General features: G+C 47.7%; 1 protein-coding gene across 7 annotated transcripts; it reads left to right on the plus strand.

Annotated features, from left to right (window-relative positions):
- The first annotated feature begins 138 nt into the window (after window positions 1-138).
- On the plus strand, window positions 139-23,620 carry pacsin2 (protein kinase C and casein kinase substrate in neurons 2). Of its 7 annotated transcripts, none has more exons than XM_035425357.1 (12): window positions 139-293; window positions 10,093-10,180; window positions 10,386-10,542; window positions 10,866-11,101; window positions 14,472-14,627; window positions 15,386-15,561; window positions 15,789-15,909; window positions 16,772-16,819; window positions 18,420-18,535; window positions 19,690-19,821; window positions 20,908-21,092; window positions 21,463-23,620. In XM_035425357.1, the coding sequence occupies exons 2-12, from the start codon at window positions 10,124-10,126 to the stop codon at window positions 21,573-21,575; spliced, it is 1,497 nt and encodes a 498-aa protein (XP_035281248.1). In that variant the 5' UTR covers window positions 139-293; window positions 10,093-10,123; the 3' UTR covers window positions 21,576-23,620. The 7 variants fall into 7 exon arrangements, with proteins under 7 accessions (XP_035281248.1, XP_035281247.1, XP_035281253.1 ...); XM_035425356.1 differs by having other exon boundaries at window positions 164-320; XM_035425358.1 differs by lacking the exon at window positions 139-293 and adding an exon at window positions 7,950-8,041.
- Window positions 23,621-23,776: the final 156 nt, after the last annotated feature.

A 23,776-nucleotide genomic window follows, 5' to 3' on the forward strand; every position in this document is an offset into this window, starting at 1 on the left:
TACAGTTGTTGCAGGGTTTTTTAAATTACAGAACTGCTAAAATAATTTTTACATTTACATATCTTCATTCATGCGGTCCAACTATTGCACTCGGTCGTCAAAAAATATCACTAAGAAAACTTAACGTTCAACTTCTCTCTGATTTAGGGATATGACGTCACAGAAGCGCGCCGCTCCCAGTCATTTGTCGTAAGTGCTGACCAAAAGAGGAAAGGAAGAAACCTAAAAACATTTTTACCAAAGGTTTGAATTCAAGTGTTGCGCACTTCTGTCAGGGAATTAACAGTGTCAAGGTAAAGGAATAACATCTTTTTCACTGGGTATGTCTACTTTTCTTGCTATCTTTAAAGTAAAAACTATTTAGCTGGTTAGGAAGCCACCTGGAAAGTAGCTTGTGTCACACGACTAAGTAACATTAGTTGTCCAATTTGCTAACTCGCCAGCTATGCTGTTCTGATTTACTTGTTAATTTCGAATGGAGAGTGGGTTAACCAGTTGAATTGTTCTGCTGCATTATGTTTGTGGTTTGTGACTGTAATGTAAAAAACATGTATATGGCATAATTCTTATGTTTGTCATTTCCGCAAATATTATGAAAACTGTTTTCTAAAGATATGATTTTGGTTTGTGTGAACGTTTCTTGAACTGTCATAATCGTATAAGATACCATGCTGCGCAAAATTGTGCGCAGATTCGCCGGTCATTATGTGTGGATCAGCCAATACTGACTTCAATGAATTGGACAGACATAACGTTATAAAACATGGTCATTTTAAAAGTGACTTAAACTGCGCAGTTTTCCGAAGCACGGTGGCTTCCATCGCGACATAAGTCTTTAATGCGGAAAAACTCTAGAACCAAAGGGCGGGGCAGGGGTTTAAAATACACCCCCATTGGTGTCTTGAATTAAAAATGATTATATGTATACTTTTTTCTTCTGATTATAATTTCTGCAATGATTTGCCTTTTCATGTTGAATTAACTTTTCATACTCGTAATGTTGCGGCGTTAACCACATGCAAACTAACTTCGTCGGTAGCTGAGTTGGCTGGCTCGTGACAACGATGATGCACTCCAATGCAGCGCACAGCTATTAAATATGATACGCGTGCTGTCTATTAGCGTTCTCTAAAAAAAGAGAGGTCCTTTTCACTCAGGAAATTATTAGCTGAGCGAGTAACAACCGATTAGAAGGATCCCGTTTTCGTGTTTTCCGAGGACATCTTGGTTTTCCTTTTAATTCACTGCCTCGAAAGCTATAGCCTGCATTAATTGACATATTGCAGTGCTGGCTGACGTTGCTGTAGCTAAATGTCTTACAGAAAGGAAATTCCCTTTTAAACTACATGCTTTGACCGTCTGGGATTCCGATCATGAAATAGCCAATTTCATAATGTTTAGGCTATGTTTTTCGTTGGTTGCTTGTATGCTTTGTTTTCTTATATTCTTGTTTTAAGAAAATGTAGTAAATTGGGACTGTCCGTTAAATCTCTAAAATGAGTTTTATTGGTGACAGAAAGTATTGGAGTTCGTTTTCGACGGCTCAATTGAGTAAGCGCTTGTGAGCCAAGAGATATGAAGTACCTTGTGTTTGTTTTGGCATGGGTGAGCAGTGATCTGTTGCGCCAAGAGAGTCGAGTTTCTTTTTGAATGATTTGCATCAATCATCCGCAGCAGAGGCGAGTTAAATAGGCGGTTAAAGCTGTGTGTGCGCGTGAAAAGTACTGGACCTTTTGAGTCAGAAAGATAGCCAACTTGTTGGCGCTTTATTTCTCTTTGTATTGGATTAGTATGCAATGGTTTCTGCATCTTCAATGTTGTCTCAATGTTGTCAATCACAGAGTCCTGAATTTTTCTCTGAAACTCTTTAAATCATCACTTTACACTATAAGAAAGTTGATTCGCCTGGCCTAGATAAATGTAGATCAATTTATTGGCATATTTTCATTATAAGACATACTGGGGTGATTCACTTTTATTTTATTCATATCATCCCTTGAAGTAATTAGGCCAGAACTACTGTTTACTCTGAACGGATTAGCTGTATTTTGCAATCTGTACCAAAGGTTAACAAAATTTGAGTAAAATGGCCTTCAAATCTCCTACTCCAGCTACATGAAGTCAACTCCAAGGATTTTTAATATTACAAGACCTCATTGCTCAATTAATTGAAAGCTATGGCAAAAGAATTTGGTCCATCTGCGACAATTTCATCCAGTGTAAAGTTTGTGGGTTCAGTACACAGTTCAGAAACATCTGCCCCCCACCCCAAAAATCAATAAATAGTTATATATAATTCCTGTATACACTACTGTTGGGAACTGTCATTGAGTGTTTTTACCTGAAGTTCTACACTTTAATCGTCAGTGTATAAACACTCTAACTCCTTTTACAGTGCACTGAAGTCCATACTGTGGGAGGCTCTGCTGCCCTGTCTACTTGTCCAATAAATGGAAGAAGTGTTTATTGGAAATATCATTGTGACTGAATCACTGTGATGTGCGCCGGTTACATCCCCTAAACTAGTGCACGCACTGTGCTTTGCTGCATAAATTTTATTTTCCGGCCGTAGCGGTAGCTATTTCCAAAGGAAGCGAGTGGCTAATCGTAAATAGCGAAGGGAAACGGCAAAAGATAGCGTTATAAATTGCACACGCAGCTCGGAAGAAAGGAATCTTGAAGGACGACATTTTTGATGACATGGTACATTTACACTTGGCTGTGCTCGATGTGTTCGCTTCGTACTTTCCTGTTTGATATTTCGCCTTTCTGAGGTCAGGGCAGGTGAGCTATGAAGACGTGACCCGGGGAACGGTTCCCATGGTCACGGGTGTGTTCCGTGTAGCTCTGGCGCCCGTTGTCCTGAGGCCGGTGATAACGCAGGACTGACCTCGTCCGAATCGGCTCCTCGTGCCCCGTGGGGTGCAGACGGACACTGTGGGCCTTTAAGAGTACATAACGGGGAGTGCGGACGTGTACCCCCCCCCCCCCCCTTCTCTGGGATCACAGACAACAAAACCAGCGGCCAGGTCTACAGACAGTATGCCATCTGTTTTCCATCGAGGCAAGTTCAGAAGTAGCTCCTTTATCTTGGCTCTGTTTGAGAGTCCATAGAGGGCTTTGAGTAGCATTAAAACACATTTTAATAAGTATCGGCTTATTAATAAAAAGGGCTTTATGTAATCTCCGTGTCCCAGTTGTTACGCGGTGGACCTCCTGCACCCCTCGTACTCTCAGCAGTGTCCTCGCGCGCTGTTACCTTGGTGCCGTGGATTACGCATGCTGTGGCTTCATTGTTCAGCAGCAGGCATGCGGTTCCTGCCTGCCTGGCGTTGCAGGTCAGATATGCCACTTCCTGGGTTTTTTGCACTGGTAGGGCAATCCTGCTGCCTCTGTGTGGAACCAGGAGGGCAGCAGCAGCTTTTTTTCCATCCAGCCCTGTGTGACCACCAGGAAGCGCTCTCTCAGACCTGCTCTGTCCATTCTGCGCGATGAATGAGCTCCATGTTGCTTATCTGTAAAACGATAAGCAATGAAACGTGTCCGTATGCTGAACTCTGAGAAAGAGGAAGAACGAAATATGCAGGTGTGCATGTGGCAGGGAGGAAGAGGAAGAGCCTAGAGAGCATGGGGGACCTTCTCTTTAAAAAGCAGCTCTTTCTTGCGCTGGTATATTTGGTGGAATTTCCCAAAGGTCACTCCTGACTAAGGCTGCCTCAGCATTCCTCTGTACGTGTAAATGACCACAGCTTGTATATTACTAATGTAGACTTGAGCACCCGAAGAAGTAGCCAGACTGAGTAATGTGCCGTCTGTTGTCATGCCAACACACACGAAACTTTAGGTAGCCTTATTTATTGTTATATGTTTCTGTAGCTGTTTTTAGATCATGTTCATAGCCTAATTTATATTGAAGTAGTTAATGTTGTGCTGGGCGGCACGGTGGGTAGCACTGCAGTGGGTGGCACTTTTACCTCGCGGTAAGAAGGTCTTCGTTTCGAATCCCGCCGGGGGCCTTTCTATGAGGAGTTTGAGCTATAACTTGTAGTGTGCTGCGTCAGATTTGTGTGTGCATTCCTATCTGAGTGCTACGTTTAGCGTTATCCTTGCACAGTGCACGCCCATTATACTCTCGCCGGTCAGTGTGTTTGCGAAACTTTACCCCGGCGTCCTCTGCCAAGGACATTGCTCTGGCCCGCGGGAATGCGCAGGTCAGTCTCCCCCCGTTACGAGAGCATAGCTCAGATATCGGCACGGAAACGCGCGGCACCGCCTGGACATAGCTTCGGCGCCACGAAGCGCGGTTATACCTTTGATTTAGTTCAGCAGTACCAGGGGAGTCCGCTGTTTCTTTTTTTTTTTGAAGCAACGGGGGGAATCTCTCTGGTTTAGTTCAGCGGCAGCAGTAAATCCGTGCGATTTAGTTTAGACATAGCGGAGGGATATCTGTTTAGACTGAAGATACCGTACCGAACATACCAGACTAGCTGCTGTACTGCCGGGCTCCTCCCTTTCGCCTGGAAAGGTCATTTGTGTCTCATCCGTCTGTTTTTAAAGAGTTTCCCAAACGGCCCTCGGTGTGCTTCATACGTTTTCAATCACTCTGGCCTCCCTTTTTACAGTTATTAGTCACTTTTTTAACAAAGAGGCCTCAAGCAGCTATTCACTGCACTGCTTGCCTATTCTCCTCTCTATTCTGTACTGAGGAGGTGAGGGGAGGGGTAAGATAAGCAGAGCCTGAGTGTGCTTATGTGGGTTACAGACGGTAATTAAATAGCGGGAGGCCTGGTGTGTAATGTGGAACATTAGATGCCACTCCAGGGCGGGGGATGACTCAGTCGCACAGGAAGACGGGCCGAATGGCAGCGCCAAATAAAAGCTGACATCACCGCTAAGGTTTCCGATGTTACGCCACGACCACCAAAAAAAAAAAAAAAAAAAAAAAAAAACGGGTTTGTTTTTTCCTCATTAACCCCGCGGGCGGGTTGCTCACCAAACCCGGTGAGGTCACTCCCCTGTCTGTCCCGCCCAGACTCTGTGGCGGTGCAGTGATGTAATGCCGCAGAGGCGTGGTCATGGGATATCCCAGCAGGGTGGGGGTTTGAGCCCTGGTCCTGGAGAGCGGCAGGCTGTGCGGGTCTTCCCTGTCACTCAGCATTTATTTGGTCAGTTGGTCACTGGTCAGTTGAATCGGTTGACTTGGTTTCTTGGGTCAAATTGCTGCTCCCAAGGTGAAAGCGGAAACCAGGGGACCCTTTGGCTCTCTGCGTCCTGGGTTGCGGAGCCCTGCTGTTGAGAATGGAGCAATCGGTATCCAGTACAAAGTCTGGCTTGTTGCATCATTTGTGTAACATGGCAGTGATATTGCCGTAATACCACTGCGGCGGCTATTAGCGATAACGGCTAACCCGGCTAACACGAAATGTCCTCACAATGTTAGTGGAATGTTCTGTCCGCATTATAACATTGCCACTACACTGCGGCAACATAGTGAGAATGTTTTGTGTTAGCTGTGAACATACGCCAGTGTCATCTACAGTGATATAGCGGGGCTGTTACCTTATTGTGAAAACGTGCCTTGTGTTTGTCCGGTGGAGCCCTTGGGGAGATACTGTGTGTGCTTTTTGTGTTGATTTATGCCTTTTGTTTGTGGAGGGAACAACTTCGGCGCAGCAGAGACACTATAACATTACTAAGATTAGGAAGAGAAGGGAGCACTCAAGGGCCTACGAACACACATGCACAAAGGCTGCATTCACACACCCTTCTGTTGGTTCAACAAAGCAAAGTTCAACACTGCTGAAGGCTTGTGGGGACATATTGCCTGTGCGTTCTCAGAGCTGTTTGGGAGCAGATCTGTGTATCGTGTGGGGTCCGGGGCCGTGTTATGTTGCCATTGTCTTGCGAGGACAGCCGGGTCTCGCTTTCATGGTGCCGTGTAACGGCAGTCAGACAGACAGATTTCGTCGAATTGGACTCGAGTGAAGGGAGTCTAATAACTTTTAGCAGTTGCTACAGTGACCGTAGCAGATTATGTTTAAACATCTCATGTTTCTTGCAGAATGAAGCACTGTCTCGTTTCTCTGGAAAAGAGAAAGTGGATAGCCTAAAAGCTCATTCGTTTCCTGCAGTAGAGGACTGGTGCAGTACCTTATTCACAGCTCACAACCCCCCCCCCCCCCCCCCTTTAACTCCCCTCCATGAGCTGCCTGCTGTATACAGGTCATTGAACCACTGTCAGATCTTCAAACCCCATTGGTTAAATGTTTTGTAGTTACCAACTTGCATTTTGTTCAATTTGTTCCGTTTTATGCAATCTTCAATAGGCAGTGCATATTAATCCGTAATAATCTTTGTAGTCTGCCGTGCAACATTATTGTCTCTATGTAGGGATTGTGGTAAAATTGCATTGTTAGGAACAGTCAGCGTGGATTCTAAGAAGGGGATTATGCTTAACAAATTTCACAGATTTGTTTGAAGAAGCTTATTAGAGATCTTACCCAATTCAGGGCTGTGTAGCACATTCTGATCTTTCTAAAGCTTTTAATGAACTGTGACATAACTGAGAAATTCTTAAATGATCTGGACATTATAAGGCTGTTTGTCTCCCTATTGATGCAGTCCCTATCGGCTACAGCATGAATAAGGGATGTTTATTTTGTGTTTTTTTGTTATATTAACACAACCACTGTAATTGTTATACTGTCTATCCTGGTTTAAATAAATTCTCGTTTAGGAAGATGAATTTCTTCCTGTTTCCTGTTAATAAGCTGCTCTTGTATTTAAAAATAACAGTTATGCTGTGAATTATGTTTTGGCATGAAACCCCTTGTTAGTTTTGCTTATGTTATTAAAAGTTGGGTGAAGCTCTTGGAAAAAGTGTGGATAAGCTCAACAAAGTTAGCAAGCATTATTAGTAATTGCAGTTTTGAAGGCATGGAATAACTGGCAAGATGCCCTGAACACTCTGTGCTTGTGTGCACTTAGTTTTTATTATTCAGGAATGTTGAGCTCATACAGTAGAGACAGGAACTGAACATCTGCATTTCTGAGCAGCGACACTGAGGGAGCTAGCTGGTGAGTGTGCACCTCCATAACTGTGTCACATGCTGGGTGTTCTGTGTTCTCTTGTTTCCATGGCAGCAAGAGCACTGGGGAGTAAGGGCACAGCTTGTGCTCTCTCTCTTCCTCTCTCGCTCTCTCTCTCTCTCTCTCTCTCTCTCACTCTCTTTCCCCCGTCTCCTTCTCTTTCAGTTTCTTTTCAGTCTTTCACTCTCTCTCTCTCTCTCTCTCTCTCTCTCTCTCTCACTCTTTCTCTCTCTCTCTCTCAGAGGATCGGAGCAGGAGGAAGTTTTGTAAGAGGAGGAGGTGAGGGGGAGCACAGCACAGTGCTGACTCTAGTCTCTCGCCCTCTCTCTCTCTCTCTGAGAAACTGCTGTGTGTGCAGGCCATCTGCACAGAGACAGAGGATTGATCTCTCTCCTTTCTGGCTCTGCTTTAAATGCACACCATTCCCAGAGAAACTGAGGATGATTCAATCTGAGGAGTGTACACTCCACCACGAGACTTCACCCATAGTCTGAGTGGTTCTATGTACATCTCACCATGCACCCTTAGTCTGGGGTGAGGGGGCGGGTTATAGTATTCTATCACTTGTTTAATATGCACTCCACTATGTGTCCCCGGTTTAGGGGCTTTAATGAACACTTGATCTGGCAGCCTGTGAGTCGAGCAGCTCATCATGTATGCAGTGAGGAGGGTAACACAGATGCTCAGAGTCGCTAATGTATGCTCACGCAGCAGCTGCGCTGCTCTGGCTGGTGAATGCAGTCACTGTGCCTCTTCTTCTTCTTCTGTGGTCTCTGTGAGGTCACGACCTCCTCAGTGGCTTCACCGTTCGCCGCTGCCCCTCCGGTGATTGTGCGTCTGACCGCCAGGGCCAGGAAACGAAAGCGACGAGGGCCCCGCCTCCTCCCAGACTCTGATCCCCGACCCGCGACCCCTGACCCCTGACCCCAACACGCCGACAGCAACAACCGTGGTTAGCCTTAATTTCTCAGCGCTGCACCGCCCAAGAAGCTCTCCAGTCTGTGTGTACAGAGAAACAGAGGAGGTGGCTGAGGGGGGGAGGGAGAGCAATTGTAGGGAGGGTGGGAGGTCAGGGAAGGACGCGGAGGTGATGCTCCCCTTTTGTCTGTGCTGTCGCGCTGCACTTCCTGCCCAGGAGGAGCGCTACGGTCTGTGCGTGCGCTCGGAAAGAAAGAGCGTGGAAGGGAGCCAGGGAGGGAGGCTGGAGATGAGAGGACAGGAGGAGAGAGAGAAAGAGAGAGAGAGTGAGAGAGCCCCTTCTGTCAGCGCTGGAACACCAGGGCCAGAATGCAGCCATGGTCCCTGTCCTGACACCCCAATTATCTCCTTCCTGTTCCTGTTCCTGTTCCCGGTTACCAGAACAGGCCTCAAATTGGCACCACTGCTTCAGCCCACCGTTAGCCGTATTCACTGCAGTTTTCACATGTATTTACCCCCCCCCCAGGTTTGCCCCGTCAGCATTTTTAGAATGCTGATATACCGTTGCAGGTGTGTTGTAATGAGGCTGTGATGTTGTAATGAGGGCTTGATCAGACTAGCCCTGGTGCCTAGCAGCAGTGGATACCGGGCTGGCTCTAAACCAGCGCTGCTGTTTTCCCTGTAGTCAGCACCTCGGGGTGTCTCCGCGCGCGTCGCTTAGCAGGCTCTGACATCGTCAGGCTCGTTAGTCAAACGGACGCTGACAGCCTGTCGTCGCGGCGTCAGTCGCGCTCCCTCGGATGGTAGCGTGACCTTGCGTTTCCTCCCAGAGCGGAGAATGTGCGGATGTGGAATGGAAGGGCCTGCGTTTCCTCTCAGAGGGCTGGGATGATAAAATAGAGATAAAACAGTGACAGTAAAAAAATAAAAATCCTGACAGGAACACTGGTAATAACCAATGGGACAAAGCTGAGGGTGATCCAGGAAGTAGCCTAGTATCCACCATCATCCTTCCATTTTCAGTGCTTTACTTAGTATTCTTTGTGAAGTCCTAGACTCTTCACCTAAACCACATAAGTCAGGGTGAGGTTCATATATCAGTGGGTAACAGAGCAGAGTTCTTAAAGAACATTTGAGACGCGTTCCGGCTACCAATAATTATCAGTGCTTGAGAGATTAAATATTTTGTCCTTTCCTAATGCAAATTGGCTGAGCACAGGCATTAACATATCTCATATGAAACGCTCACACCTCTTTCCCCCCTTACCGATTTTTCCTCTCCCTCCCTCCCCCCTCCTCTGTACCTCAGTTGTACCTGTAGTAACACCACCCCCCCCCCCTTCCCCCTCCCCCTTTGGCCTCTGATCTGCCCTGTCTTAAGCTATATGAAAGCAGGTATGCAGGGGTCGCCCGCCTGGAAGAATAGCAGGAATTTTTATCACTTCCCCTGGAAAGAATGCGTTGTTCTATGGCGCTGGGCCCAGCTCCGGGAGGGTGGCCGTGGAGCCGGGGACAGACGGGAGCGGGGAGCAGGAGCGAGAGAGCGGGACACTGAGGGGGGCGCAGGGGTGCCAGGGCGGTGTTCGCGCTGTGGGATCACTGTGACAAACTGAACATGGCCTGAGGCTTTGACGGGGGGGGGCCGAGATTGAGGTGTAGAGAGAGTTCTCAGTTCTCACCGGGGCTCTTCCTGATCGACGAGTTCGGAACTCGGAGGGTCGGTGGAGAGAGCGCCGTCTTCGGAGCGTTCGCCTGAGGAGGGACGCGATCGCGATTAGCGGCGTAGGTCCGGGGCGACGAAAACGCTGCGGTTTGGTTTTTCTGAATGAGCTATTGTGTACCAGGCAGGAATGTTAATGTGCTGTAAGCTACACACCGTGTCCCAAGCCAGGAATTTCCCACATGCAGAGAACCTGCAATGCGTCCTCCGGCCCTGATGCGTGTAAATGTACCTGTGCCTTTTTGTGTATGTGTAGGTGTGTGTGTCTGTGCGTGTGTGTGTGTGTGTGTGTGTGTCTGTGCGTGTGTGTGCGCGCGCGCACATGCGCATGTGATTGACTTGCCTTATTTGCTGCTGTGTTTCAGTTCCAGCCCCTGGGTTGAGAGGGAAGCAGCCATGTCCGGCACCTACGATGACTCCATGATCGACGTCTCCAGCGACAGCTTCTGGGAGGTGATGTATCTTTAGCACAACGCTAGCATAAAGTTAGCACGACGCAAAGCATTAACACAGCATTAGCTGAACTCTTTATTACCTATGGGCTCTATTTCTGTGGTTGTTCATTTTCAGTACTGGCGCAGGACGCTCCCGGATGTCTGTCACACCCTCTTTCAGCAAAGCCTCATTCACATCTTCCTCATCCTCGTCTTCCTCTCAGGTGGGAACCTACAAACGGACGGTGAAGCGTGTGGACGATGGGAACCGGCTGTGCAACGAAATGATGACCTGCATCCACGAGCGCGCGCGCATCGAGAAGGCCTACGCCCAGCAGCTGACCGAGTGGTCCAAACGCTGGAGGCAGCTGGTGGAGAAAGGTAACCTCCCGCGCTGGGCCGCTTCTGATTCTGCAGGAACTGACTTTCTCACCCTGGCCACTTAGTCATTCCCCAGTTAAATTGGTTTAAAGATTTCCTTGCGCTCAATCTAATGTGCGGCGAGCGTTCTGGCACAAAATGGCTGCCGTCCGTCGCTCAGGTGGGTGCTACACATTCATGGTGGTTGAGTTGAATTTCCCACATTCATTGTGACGCACTTAGAGGATTTGAAAGTGCAATCTTTTGTTATTGACGACAGAACCCTAAAGCTGCGCCATTCGCCGTATTGCCTCTGGCTGAGTTTCGTCCGTGCTCTTCTGCAGGCCCTCAGTACGGGACCCTGGAGCGGGCGTGGACCGCCCTGATGACCGAGGCGGAGAAGGTGAGCGACCTGCACATGGAGGTCAAGTCCGCCCTGATGGGGGAGGACTTCGAGAAGGTGAAGAACTGGCAGAAGGAGGCCTACCACAAGCAGATGATCGGGGGCTTCAAGGAGACCAAGGAGGCCGACGACGGCTTCCGCAAGGCGCAGAAACCCTGGGCCAAGAAACTCAAAGAGGTACGGCAGTCGTTCGGCTGAGCCCGTAGCCCTCTCTGTAACTCTACTGCCTGCCAACATGCAGAAAGACGAACCATTGTTAGCCCTGCAGATGCACTGCAGTAGGTATCCACAGCAGTGTGGTCTCTTTGACTGGTTGCCAGCCTGCAGACCCGCTTGCATAGAGATGTAACACATCTGCGGCACTGTGAAGAGGGAAACGGGCACAAGAGCTTGTTTGTGATACCATTGCAGTTTGTGCTATGAAGTGCGATGGCACCATGGATTTACATAGGATATGGGCCTGCTTACTGGCAGTCACTCATCAGTGTGTGCTGTACATTACATGACAAGACGTAGTATGCTGTTATCTGTAGATAGCTTCTGAGGGAACTGTTGTGCATTTGCTGAATACGATTTATTGATGTACACACATCTTGCTGTCAGCCAGCCTATTTGATTGAGATGATCTCATTCGCTCAGAGATAATATGAACTCATCACACACAGGCTGTATTTATCTGATAACAGATCCTTTCAACACCCGCTTATTTTGAGTTTCTTTTTTTTGGTTCACTCAAAACAAGGTTTTAGTGATTTTTTTTTTTCTGTGGTCAAAGCATTTATCCAAAGGGCTAAAATCCACAACTCAGAAATCAATGAGAAATTGGAATTCTGCTCTTGTGCATCAGCTATATTCTGGTATGTTCTATATTTTCAGGGTTTGACTAAATGGAATGACTATGTATTGTCAAACAGTTTGCTCAGAACGGGGGAGGTGTGTATGGAAAATAATACTCAGGCACTGTTTACATAATGGATTGCACAGGAATTTAATCTTTGCCTGCACCCTGCTCTGTCCCAGTCCCCCACTCGTTTCTCATTTCTTGCCGTGGCGGAGACTCTGAACCCTGCGTGTTTGTTGTGCAGAGCATGGCGGTATCGGGCTGTTGTGTTAGCTGGTCAGCCCTTTAAGGAGCACGCTGCACGCTTGGTCAGCGTAGCATCGCGGTTTCCCGTGGCTGCCATGGAAACGGATCTGCTTCTGCTCCGATCGTTAAAGCGACGGGAGGCTACGGTTACAGCAGAGCTCCCAGGACGTTCCTGTCGTCGGTGAGGAAGTCCTGCATTTTATCACAGAGCCGTGAGCGCCCGAGTGTAAAAGCTACGTCGTCCTCGATTACTGCCCCATGGGGCTCCCAGCCGGTCTTGGTCATTGTTGAGCCAAGGGCAGTCCACTGCACTAAGAGCGAGTCCCTGTGGATGCGCCACTCACGGGCTGGAAGACTGCGGTCTGATGCCACACCGTACCCTTGGAGACCCGTGCCCGGCCTGGTCTTGCTTGGCAGCGTGAGTGAGGTTGGGCTGAGGGGGTTGGTTCATCGACCCGTCGGTTAACCTTGTTTTTCATCCCTCCCACCCCCCCCCCCGTTGGCTGATGCAACTTCCTGCCTTGTGCAACGTCCCTCGGTGCGCGAGCTGAAGTCAGCAGTTTATATATATAGGCCTGATTGATCGGAGTGAGGCACTTCCTAGCGAGGGCTTCCTAGCGCAATCTGTACTGTACGGCTCAGCATGTGACTTCCGCCCCCAAACTATCTCTGGGGGCAAACTACACCAACGCAATGTTTGGTCACACAATAATCTATGACTCCTCTTGCGTGCGCTGCATTACCTAATTTTACACCTCGAGATTTACCTTCGTCCTCATTGGTCACTCTCTCTCTTACTCTCTCTCTTGCATTAATGTAGCATGTATGGGCCAATTGAGGAGGTTGCATTACATTACATTGCCGTCACTAAGCAGATGCTCTTAGCCTGAACTGCTTACAGGAAGTGCACAATGTCAGGAATACAAAAGTACCGTGGGAGGTGCGGTGCATTTAGCTGTGGAAGGGTCAGCTGGGTTGTGTTTCCAGTTAACATATTGTCCTTGGGCCTGTGACCCCCACGGTCCAGAGCTAAATCCATGTTAGCCCCTGCTAGCCAGGAGTTGTGTTTAGCAGTAGCATCACGTAGGGGTGCGCAACAGCGATGGTGACGTCAGCAGCGGCTGTGTGCGCGAGGTGCACTTTGCCCTGGCGACGCTAGTGCTAGCAGCTGCTAGTGAACCGCAGAGTGAAACAGAGCAGCAGCAGCAGCTTCAGCCTCTGGGGAACTTGAGTGTGCATTGTTTCTACGAGCGCTGTGCTGTACTATTTTTAATTGGGTGAGGGGAACCAGCCCAGGAAGTAAGGCCAAGAATTTATGGAACATCATTGCTTTGTGGGGAGGAAGTGCTGTCCGATCATACGTGCACATTGTGTTGTAGAAATAAACAATGCGCTGACGTGGCAACAAGCAGGAGACGCATATAAATAATATCAAATATATATACATTTTTCAAAAAAAAAAAAAAAAAAAAAACTGTGCAGGTTGCTACACAGCAATGAACACAGACTCCTGTCGCACTGAATCCTCTCATAATCTGGATGACACTGTTGGCAGTTGCGCGTCACCCTATGGAGCTATGGGCCGTAATCCGTACTGGTACGGTCTGGATTCAGTCCTCAGCACGGCGCCTTAATCGAATCAGCCACCCAGCTGCCCCTAACGTCAGAAATTTTTTAACAGATGGACCGCAGGCCAAATTTCTGAATGGAAGCCGGTATCATCCTTCAGACTCGGTGTCTGGCTCTTTTATTAATGGTGTCGTGAAATGTTTTTTAAAACGGAACATTAAACAGACACTGTTAACGGTATTGGAATGCAGCCCAGGCGTTTGAACGCTAGGCTTGCTCGGTGGTATAATCTATGGTCCTGCCCTTTGTCTCATATCTGGCCTCTGTACTGAAGCGTGGAGGAAGCTGAACGATGCGCGAAATGAGAGGCACTCGATGGATGCATGGCCCGGTCTATGAATAATAGAAGGACTGTGATCGGTCTAGCTGTCCCTCCATCATCCTCAAAATTAGATTGTGAACCTGCCAGTTATCAGAGAGCAGTAGCTGTCCCATGCTGCTGATGGCTGTCTAACTGGGCTCAGAGCTCCAGCTTGCAATGACTACACTGAACAGAACGAACTTCATATCCCATCCCGGTGTGACTGGCAGCCCTGTGGTCATGTTCTACTAACATCAAGTTGGATTAAGCAATTGAAGTGCTCTCATTAGTGTATTTCTGAATGTGTAATCGTGAGAGTGCCATATGAGAGTAAAATTGTAATATTGATTGCTAATTATAGCATTGAAAGTTACCTCATTGAACTAGAACTAGAGTCGCAGACTTTCAGTACGAGACTGAAGCTACAATGATGAGAGGTAAAGACAGGGTCTTAACCAAAACGGATAGCATACAGACGCTAGATGCTGTGGCCCTGTGAATCAGTGTGCGGCGGTGTGACTGCGCTGCAGGTGGAGGCGATGAAGAAGGCGTACCACTCCGCCTGTAAGGAGGAGAAGCTGGCCACCAGCAGAGAGAACAGCAGCAAGCTGGAGAACAACAGCAACCCAGAGACACAGAAGAAACTGCAGGACAAAGTGGAGAAGTGCCAGCAGGACATGCAGAAGGTCTGTGTGTGTGTGTGTGTGTGTGTGTGTGTGTGTGTGTGTGTGTGGGGTGTGCGCGTGCGTGCATGTGAGCATGTGTGTATGTTTGTGATTTGTATGTGTGTTTTTTGTGTGTGTGTGTGTGTGCATGCGCGTGTGTGTGTGTGTGTGTGTGTGTGCACTGACGCGTCTACTGCCTGTACGTGTCAGGGCTAGCTGCAGACTGTGTTTGCGTTGCGTGACCGATCGTTATCTCTGATCTTGGGTGTATTTATACTGCTGTGGGCTGGGTGTGACGGTGTGTTCAGCCGAATAGTGTTCAGCCTGTCTGCAGTGTCCGGGGTGCAGATTAAACAAGTCCCCTGAGTTCTATCTGACAGCTGTTGCTCTCTAGGAAAGGTGGGGGCATGCATACTTTCATTATTAACCAAAGCTATACATTAGTCAAACTCTGTCACCCTTTTGTTTCTTCTGAAGTAAGTTTGATGTTCGAATATGAATATTACCAGTAATGAATGATCATGTTTTCGCCACTGGGGCCTTTTGCTAGCAACTTCTGAACTGTGTATCTCTGAAAACTACCACTATTTTTAGCTTTGCTACGTGTCTCTAACCCACCTAGAAATACATACTGTGGTGTCACAGTTCAAAGATTCAAACCGCCAACTCTCCAAGGGCCCTGAATTTAGTGCGCTGATCATCCATGTGTCTGTGTGCATGCGTTCCTGCATGTGTGTGTGTGTGTGCACCTGTGCGTAACCTGTTTTTCTGTTTCCCAGGCAAAGGAGCGCTATGAGAAGTCTCTGGAGGAGCTGGATAAGTGCACTCCTCAGTACATGGAGAACATGGAGCAGGTCTTTGAACAGTGGCAGCAGTTTGAGGACAAGAGGATCTGCTTCTTCAAGGAGCTGCTGATGGAGGTGAAGAACCACCTGGACCTGTCTTCCAACCACAAGTAAGTCAAGTGCGACACAGGTTTTCACGCTCTCGCACTCTATTGAATATGCTATGTCAGGGGCTGCTGGGTGGCTCGTTCTGTTAAAGCACTGTTCTAGTGGCAATAACATGATGGAGCATAGGTGGGCCCCAAGGTCCAGGATCAAATCCCAAGCATGCCACCACTGTGGACTGCAGCACCTCTTGCTGGTCGATTCACGTTGAAACTTGTGTCTTTGTCTCCAGGTTCCAGACAGTTTATCACACATTGGAGGACACGGTGAAAGCCGTGGATGCAGAGGAGGACCTGAAGTGGTTCCGGTCCAACCACGGTCCAGGGATGCCCATGAACTGGCCGCAATTTGAGGTACTGTTGGACCACCTCCAGTGAGAGAAGAGGCTGTGTTAATGACGTCATGTTACCATCTCTGTGAGGGATTTTCTACTTGAGCAAATAAGATAAAATAAACATGGCTGGTATAATTCTGCCTTATTATACTGCAGTAAAATTGTCTAGTGCAGGGCTGCCCTACTCTATTCCTGGAGATCTACCGTCCTGTAAGTTTTAATTTAAACCCTAATTTGGTACACCTGGTTCTACTAAGTAGCATTTCAGTGAGATCTCATGAATGAGGTGTGCTTTGTTAGGGTTGGCGTGAAAACCTACAGGACGGTAGATCTCCCGGAACAGGGTTGGGCAGCCCTGGTCTAGTGCTTTTAAGCATTGGTATGCTCCCTTTTTGATTTTTTGCGCAGCGTTGCTCAAAAATCAGGTTCATCATTTGAAGCCGGGAAGAAAATCGGTGTCTGAAATCACTGTTAAATTGTTTCAATCATTCACCAGACAAATTCTGAATTTGTGCAAATTGCTCTCTAAAATTCCCCAGCATCATTCACAGTTGTGAGATTTTCAGGATTCACACACATGACCTCAGACAGTGCACTGGATCATTTATATCCACACCTTTTCATGCTCCACCTCAGATACAGGACCTGGGAATTTATGCATATTTAAGAAAAATGAGGACAAGTCAATGCTTCCCATAGACTGAAGCTGGAATGGTGTGCCTGGTTATGGGGCTAGGACAGCAGTGGGAAACAGTGGAAAACAGGGGCAAGCAATGGGAACGTTACTCCATTCAAGGAGGTGAAACACACCTGTTACTAATCTCCCCACCCCCCCCCCTCCCCCTCCCCCTCCCCCTTGTTCTTGTCTGACCTGCCGGCAGATTCTGGACCTCTCCCGGGCTCGCTCCCATAAGAGAAGGTCCATCGTAGTGAGTTTTGCATGGCGGACATTTTTTCCCACGCTCGAGGGTCGCTGGGGTCACTCTAAACTCAAGTTCCCGTTTTCCTCCCTTAACCTGCCTTCTGTGTGAGTGCACAGCGGAACTAGGGAGATGTTGCCTGATCCCTCCACACGGCGAGCCACCCAGCCTGCTCTGCTCCGCGCTCCTAATATAAAGCTGATATGGATTATTGCCCAGCCCTAGTGGTGGATGCGCAGCTGTCCTTAGACTTTAGAGGGGTGATCGTTCACGGTTGCTGTTATAATGCTGGATGGCGATGGTGTGCGGTTGCTCTTAGAATGATGATTGGTAACCATCTAGTTGCTATGTGCGGCTCCTGCCCCTGCAGGATGTATAAGAACGCCATGGCGACTGAGTTCAGCTGTAGGACAGGGGTTGCTGCTCGTGATACAGGGCCCTAGAGCATTCGAGGAAGGACTGGGGTTTTTCCAGGCCGGGTCTGTCAGTCCCCTGAGAGATTTCGGTGTGCTGGCCCGCCCTCTAGAGCGATCTGCGCACGTAGCGCATATGAGTGCAGCTTCCACTTCACTAATTTCATACGAGATCAAAAGGCAACTGGCATCCCTAAGTGGGAACTGAAATTCCCACTTACTTCTGAGGTGGAGGAGAACTGGTTGCAGTTCAGATTCTCAATGGCCGCCTGGTTCATGAGGTTCGAGTGGTGGGAGAGCGTGGCTGAGAACCACACCATGAACGTGAACTCAGCAGCTTCAGTAGAGTGCTGTCTGAAGCTCGGAGCAGCAGAGGTGTACGCCGCTGGTTTGGAGGGGAGCAGGGGGGCGGGGGCCTTTGTGGTGGAGGTGTTGAGGCTGGTTTTGGGCTGGGTCTGCTTTGGGCTAATGACGGGTGGGGCTAACTCCGCACTGAGGGGACGGCTCTAGACCACATCTGGCTTCGCTCTTCACCGCACTGTGGTGTATTTCTCTGCCCTGTCCTCTGTCTATGCGAAGAAAGCGTCTTCTGTCCGACACGAGCGAACAGCCGTGCACTTTTTCAGCGCGGTACACGCAGAGCTCGCAAGCCCGCGCTGCACGCTAGCGTGTGATAAACACGCCGTGAAACGGGTCACGCCCTACTGCAGGAAGACCGCAGCGCTGCATGCTTCTGTGTGCTGAACAAACAGGGCCTGAAATCTTCCTCAGAAACCAACAGAGCGCTGGCACACTGTCACATGATCACACACAGACCTGTTTGCATGTCAGGAAGATAATGCAACACGACACTGTACGGCCATTACAGGTGGCCTTCTTGCTGTCTTACTAAAACTACTTCTGCTTTTGTACTGTTCATTTGGAAAGGAGCTTGTGCTGTAGTGTCAGCAGTTTTGTCAGTGGCAGTGTATTTGTGTGTTTGTGTGTGTGTGTGTGTGTGTGTGTCTGTCTGTCTGTGTGTGTGTGCGTGTGTGTGTAATGTGTATTAGATACACTAAAAGGCAAACAGACACTAAAAGGCTAGTGTGTATCTGTCTGTGTGCGTGTGTGCGTGCACGTGCGTGTGCTCTACGTTATAATGTGTATTAGAGACACCAAAAGGCAAACAGACGCTAAAAGGCTTGTGTACGTTCCAGGACTGGTCTGTAGATCTGAACCGGACTCTCAGCAGGAGAGACAAGAAGAGGCCGGGAGAGGGAGTGACTTTGACTGGGATCAGCCAGACCGGGGAGCAGGCGGCCAAGAGCAGCAGGTAACGCACCAATCCTTAACCTGTGGTTGTCAAGGAAACTGACCCCTCCCCCTCCCCCTCCCCACTTGAACTCTCCTTCTGTCCTTCTCCCACCAAGAGTGGCAGCAGGAAGCACTCCATTGCCTGGCCAGTGGCATGGCAGCTTGTCACTTTGAAGGAGTACCAGTGCCTTTGTACTCCTAATGTCTCACAACCGGTTTTGATTTGTTTTGCTTGCGTAATAATTAAGCAAACCAGTGGACAGCGAATGACCTTTCACTTTGCTGTATTCTTTTTTGTATTCAACTGTGCTGATTGCACATATAAGCTGATCATGATGATCATGGTCATCAACACTGCCTCTGACCTTCTGTCTAACCACGTGTATAGATTTACTCTGAATTATCTATGCCTGAAATTGTAGTACATTGACAACATTATTTATTTATTATATATAAATATATATAACACACCTTATAATTTGAATACTGTAATGTTGTGATGTGCTGTATGAACCATCATTGTCAGAGATCACATTTAAGCAAAAGGGAATTTACTTGCCTGTGGGTATAGGATATTCCCCTAATTTGCACATGTTTAAACAAAAGAAAACAAAAATGGGTTGATAGCAATGGTCAGTTTAAAGAAACTATTTCCACCTCTTCTGTCATAAACCACCAACCACTCTGACCTTTTGTCTCCTAGGAAACATACCTGTCCCCACCCCCCCTTCCTTCTCCCACATGACCTACATGCCCTCTGACCCCACCTGACAATTGACCCCCAACTGACCTCTCCTTCTTCCCCTCCCCCTCTTTCCCTCCCCCACCAACAGCAGGTCTCTACTTCCTACACCCACTCATCTCTACTTCCTGTAACACTACACACCTCCCCTTCTACATGGCCCAGAAAAGCAGCTAGCAGCGCACACACGCACACACACACACAGCTCTCCTCACAGAATGTCGCTGAACTGAATCATTCCTTCGAACTAGAATTCCAGAGAAGGCATAAAGGAAGAAAGCAAATGTGTGTCATTATATGCTCTGTCCTCTGTTTGGTTTATGCTCAGGCATGTCACAGTATCCACAAGTCTCCTGATTTGGGTAAAGTTGTTTCACAAGGGCGGTTGGAGTACAGGCATGTCACGTTGCTCTCTGTCTTCGTGTCGTCAGCCTCACTGTACCCAACAGCACTGAGCAGGTGGGCTTGAACCCCTTCGAGGAAGAGGACGAGGAAGAGGCGCCCGCGGGAGAGCCCGACAGCGGTCCTGTCAATGTCGTGAAAGAGGCGGTTGAAACCAAAACGTTGGTGACAGATTCCTACTATCAGTGTTTTGCAGCGCTGCGCCTCCTCTCTCCTGTCTGTTGTCCGTTCGCTCTCTCCCTAAGCGTGTTCCAGGTGGCCCTGTGCCTCTCCGCATGCTCACCTAATCAGCAAACGGCACAAACCGGCCTCCGGCTCAACAGTGTTTTGTCCTGCAGATAATCCTGAGCGCGTCTCTCCCCCTGTTCATTTTCCTCTTATAGTGCACTCAGGCCTGCTGTAGCCATGCCAGTGGACTGCTAAAGAGCATACTTTTGAATTACACTTACTTCTTTTCCACCAGTATTAGTTTCTACATTTTTCTATGCAAACAGTGTTCATGCTGAAAATGTGTATATGAATTTATGGTATGCAAAAGTGCATGGCTAAGTCGCTTGAGGCAGGACAGTGAGATTTAGGGCAGGGAGCGAATAGTCTGTGTCAAAGGCACACTTCTCGGCATTTAAACAAACAGGATGTTGACAGTGATCCACACTTGGCATGTTTCTGCTACACCGGTTTGATTGTAACACAGCTCTGATATGTATTTGTGTGTCCAGGTTGTCCTACGTTTGTCTGGTCTGTCCTCTCTTCCTCTTTAACCAAGGGAAGGGTCTTCCGGGCCTCTCCTATTGTGTAGCTGCTACCCTCTGCTGGTGGACGGGTGAACAGGCGTGGCTATGTAGAGTGAAGCTCATTCTCCAATCACGTTCTTTCAGCATTTCAGTACACCGTGCTCTTTTTAAGCATTTTTCCCATTTCACCTTTCCAGAAGTGGAATGCATACCACCTAGCTCAAGCACTTCCTCGGGGCACTGAATAATATGGGGACTGATGTTTGCTTCTTCAGATGGACAAATGGCTAAATCCTATTCCGTTTTCTTCCTTGTTGATTTTGGCACGTTTGGAACGCGCGACAGTCCTGTGTTTTGTGTTTGGTGTTTTTCTCACACGAGCTAACCGCCCTATCTTGCCCTGCTCCTCTCGTCCGGCTTGCTGGCTGTCCACTCGGTTCCTGAGCTGGCCACGACTGACAGCTGTCTAGCCCCGGCCCCAGACGTCTGATTGGCTCCCCCGTTTTCCCACAGCACCAGCAGCGCGGAGAAGACCCAGGAGTGGTCGGACGAGGAGACGGGGAACCCCTTTGCGACCGACACCAACGGGAACGGAAACCCGTTTGAGGAGGAGCCCTCGACGCCCGCCATGTCGGTGCCCGTCCGCGCCCTCTACGACTACGAAGGCCAGGAGCAGGACGAGCTGAGCTTCAAAGCAGGTAGGAGGAAATGGAGAGAGGGGGAGAGAAACGGGCAAATGAAAAAGGAGAGAGGACCTACAGAAGCACTGCTTCTCTGTGTAATTCTCTTCTGATACTTTCTCAGAATTGAACCCAAAACATGCTGTCAGTGAGGGATTGATTTTGCGAATGTGTTTGGGAAATTAGGACAGTGAAGTGCACATCTGAGAGATGCAGCTTTCTGGAGTCCCAACTGTGGAACTGTGAGTGTAGGGACTGAGGCTGCAGTGTGACTCATTTACCTATGTAAAACCTGCCTACATACATCACTTGCCTGTCGGACTAACAGGCACGTTTTTTCAGGACCTTGTTTTATGATTTACTTTATTTGCTGTCCCTCTCGCCGTAGGCGACGAGTTCACGAAGATCGCGGACGAGGACGATCAGGGGTGGTGCACCGGCCGGCTGAAGGAAGGGAAAGTGGGCCTATACCCGGCCAACTACGTGGAGGACATCCAGTAAGAGGAGGAGGAGGAGGAGGAGGAGGACGGAGGAGGCGTAACGTTGCCGGCGGGGGCCCGGCGTTGAAGTGCGTTGTGTACAGAGGACGGCACGAAACCGAGTCAGGAACTGCCACAGCGATTACCCACCTCCGAAACTTTAGTGAGGTCGCAGGCGAACGCTTGAGACCAGGTACCAGACCAGGGCCGTATGCAGCAATGAGGATTCAACTGATCGCCCGACTCATACCAGTCAATACCGTCTGTGGCAGAGAAGACTGAACTTATGGCCCCTCCATGTCATACACCATGGAGAAAATTCAGCTCATCGCAGCACATTCCTATTAATGACAGATTCGGCAGAGAAAGCTCTTATCTCGAAAACTCAAACCAATTAATGGCAATTCGACAGAAATAAAATTTGACTGATCTCCACAATGGTCTCCATTTATGCCTAGCTGGTCATTTGCACCAAAATACTGGTAAAAACACTGAGCCAGCATGATGTGGACACCTGCAGAATGTTGTGCGTTCTTGTTTATTTGGTCGTTCCTTGTACATATGATTTTATGCCTATGCTTTTTAAATGCCTTGATCTTTTAAGCGTCCATTTATTTTTATTTCTGGGTTAATGTGTTACGGTATGCCGGATTGCCAAAATCCATTGTTCTTCAGCCCGACAAACCGCCAGGCTATAGTTACGGGTTCTTTTCTTTGTTGTGCCTACAGGCAGATAAGTACATGAAGCACATTGGCTCTGCAGCCATGACATGTCACAGAAACAGTAGCAAATCAGAATATGGGTTGTTGGTTTAGGGTCTGGAGTTTTTTTGTCCATCTGTTGCACCGCGTATTGCAATTTTTCTTTGTGTTCAGCATTCAAGCGCACCTGGGATAGTTATTTGTAGAAGTTTTCTTTTTGAGTTACATTTGCTGGAAAGTTTTTTTGTTTATCATTTAGCATGTATGCACACGCCAAATGGAGGATCTTTAGAAATCTGACTGACAAAGGATCAATATTCCACAGTGTTTTAAGTTTTTCACAGAACAGCACAGGGTGCCCTTTGAGAAACATGCCGCTCACTGCACATGGATTTCAGCTACAGTGGTTTGTTCACATTATAACTTCCCTGATTGATTGTACATTTTCCACTCTTTACACTTATCATGAGACTTGTGAACTTTCACACAACCATCAGAATATTGCCAGTTTTTTGTTCTTATGTACTACATTTAAAGAAGAATAATAATTTGTGGTCTCAGAATGTTTGGGGAAAAAGGTATCTCTCACTTGAAGTTACAATATTTATTCAAGCTAGCACTGGAAGCTGAATGCCTTGCTGTTCAAGGAGATCGTTGAACCGCTGAAATTTGATGTTCTCTGTAACATTAGACCCTGATTGAATGTTTTAACACAATACAAATATATATTTGCATGTAAATAAAGATGAAGCTATGAACAAGTAGCACAGAAAAATTGGTAGTTAATTGAATTTTTACTAATAATTTGAGGACTGTTAATTTATATTGCCCTATGCGATGTTTTCTGTTTTCTGGGCTAATGCTGTGATTTCAGATCAGTTTGTACAATAATTTTATTTTTTTGGCTCATCAGGTATGATTTTGTTTTGTTTTTTGTTCATTGTAAATAAATGTTTTCCCCCCATGAGTCATATTGAATTATGAACAGACACTCACAGTAATGGTCTGTATAGTTTGCCTTCATGCTGAGTTCAATAATGCTATTGTGAAATGTCCTGTAGGACTACTTAAACAGTGGCAGCCTGTTGAATACATCTGTTGCCTTGGGGTACTTTCTTTAATGTATGGTGAGACATATATATGTTTGTGCATACACACACAGTTTTTAATGTTCCTGATGAAGATGACCTCAAAATGACTGCTCTGTAGAGGGGTAGTTCAAATCTAAAACACCGGATCACTGTGCATACATGTGAGGATAGGTAAAATTGCAAACTTGTTATTTTGGGGGAACACAGGAGCTATTTTTGCACAATTTCATTGTAAATGTCCCACAGCAAAATAATAAAAGCACTAAAATATGGATTTAAGGTGTGAGTTTATTTTTCCACAGCACCACTGTGTACTTGTGCTGTTCTCCCATTATTTCATAATCCAACTGCATGATTTCTAAAATGTTTGAATTATACTGCTGTCTACACTCTTGGCGGTTCATACACATTACATAGTTTTTACCTTAAT

Source organism: Anguilla anguilla, chromosome 7 (assembly GCF_013347855.1).
Source record: "Anguilla anguilla isolate fAngAng1 chromosome 7, fAngAng1.pri, whole genome shotgun sequence".
NCBI lineage: Eukaryota > Metazoa > Chordata > Actinopteri > Anguilliformes > Anguillidae > Anguilla > Anguilla anguilla.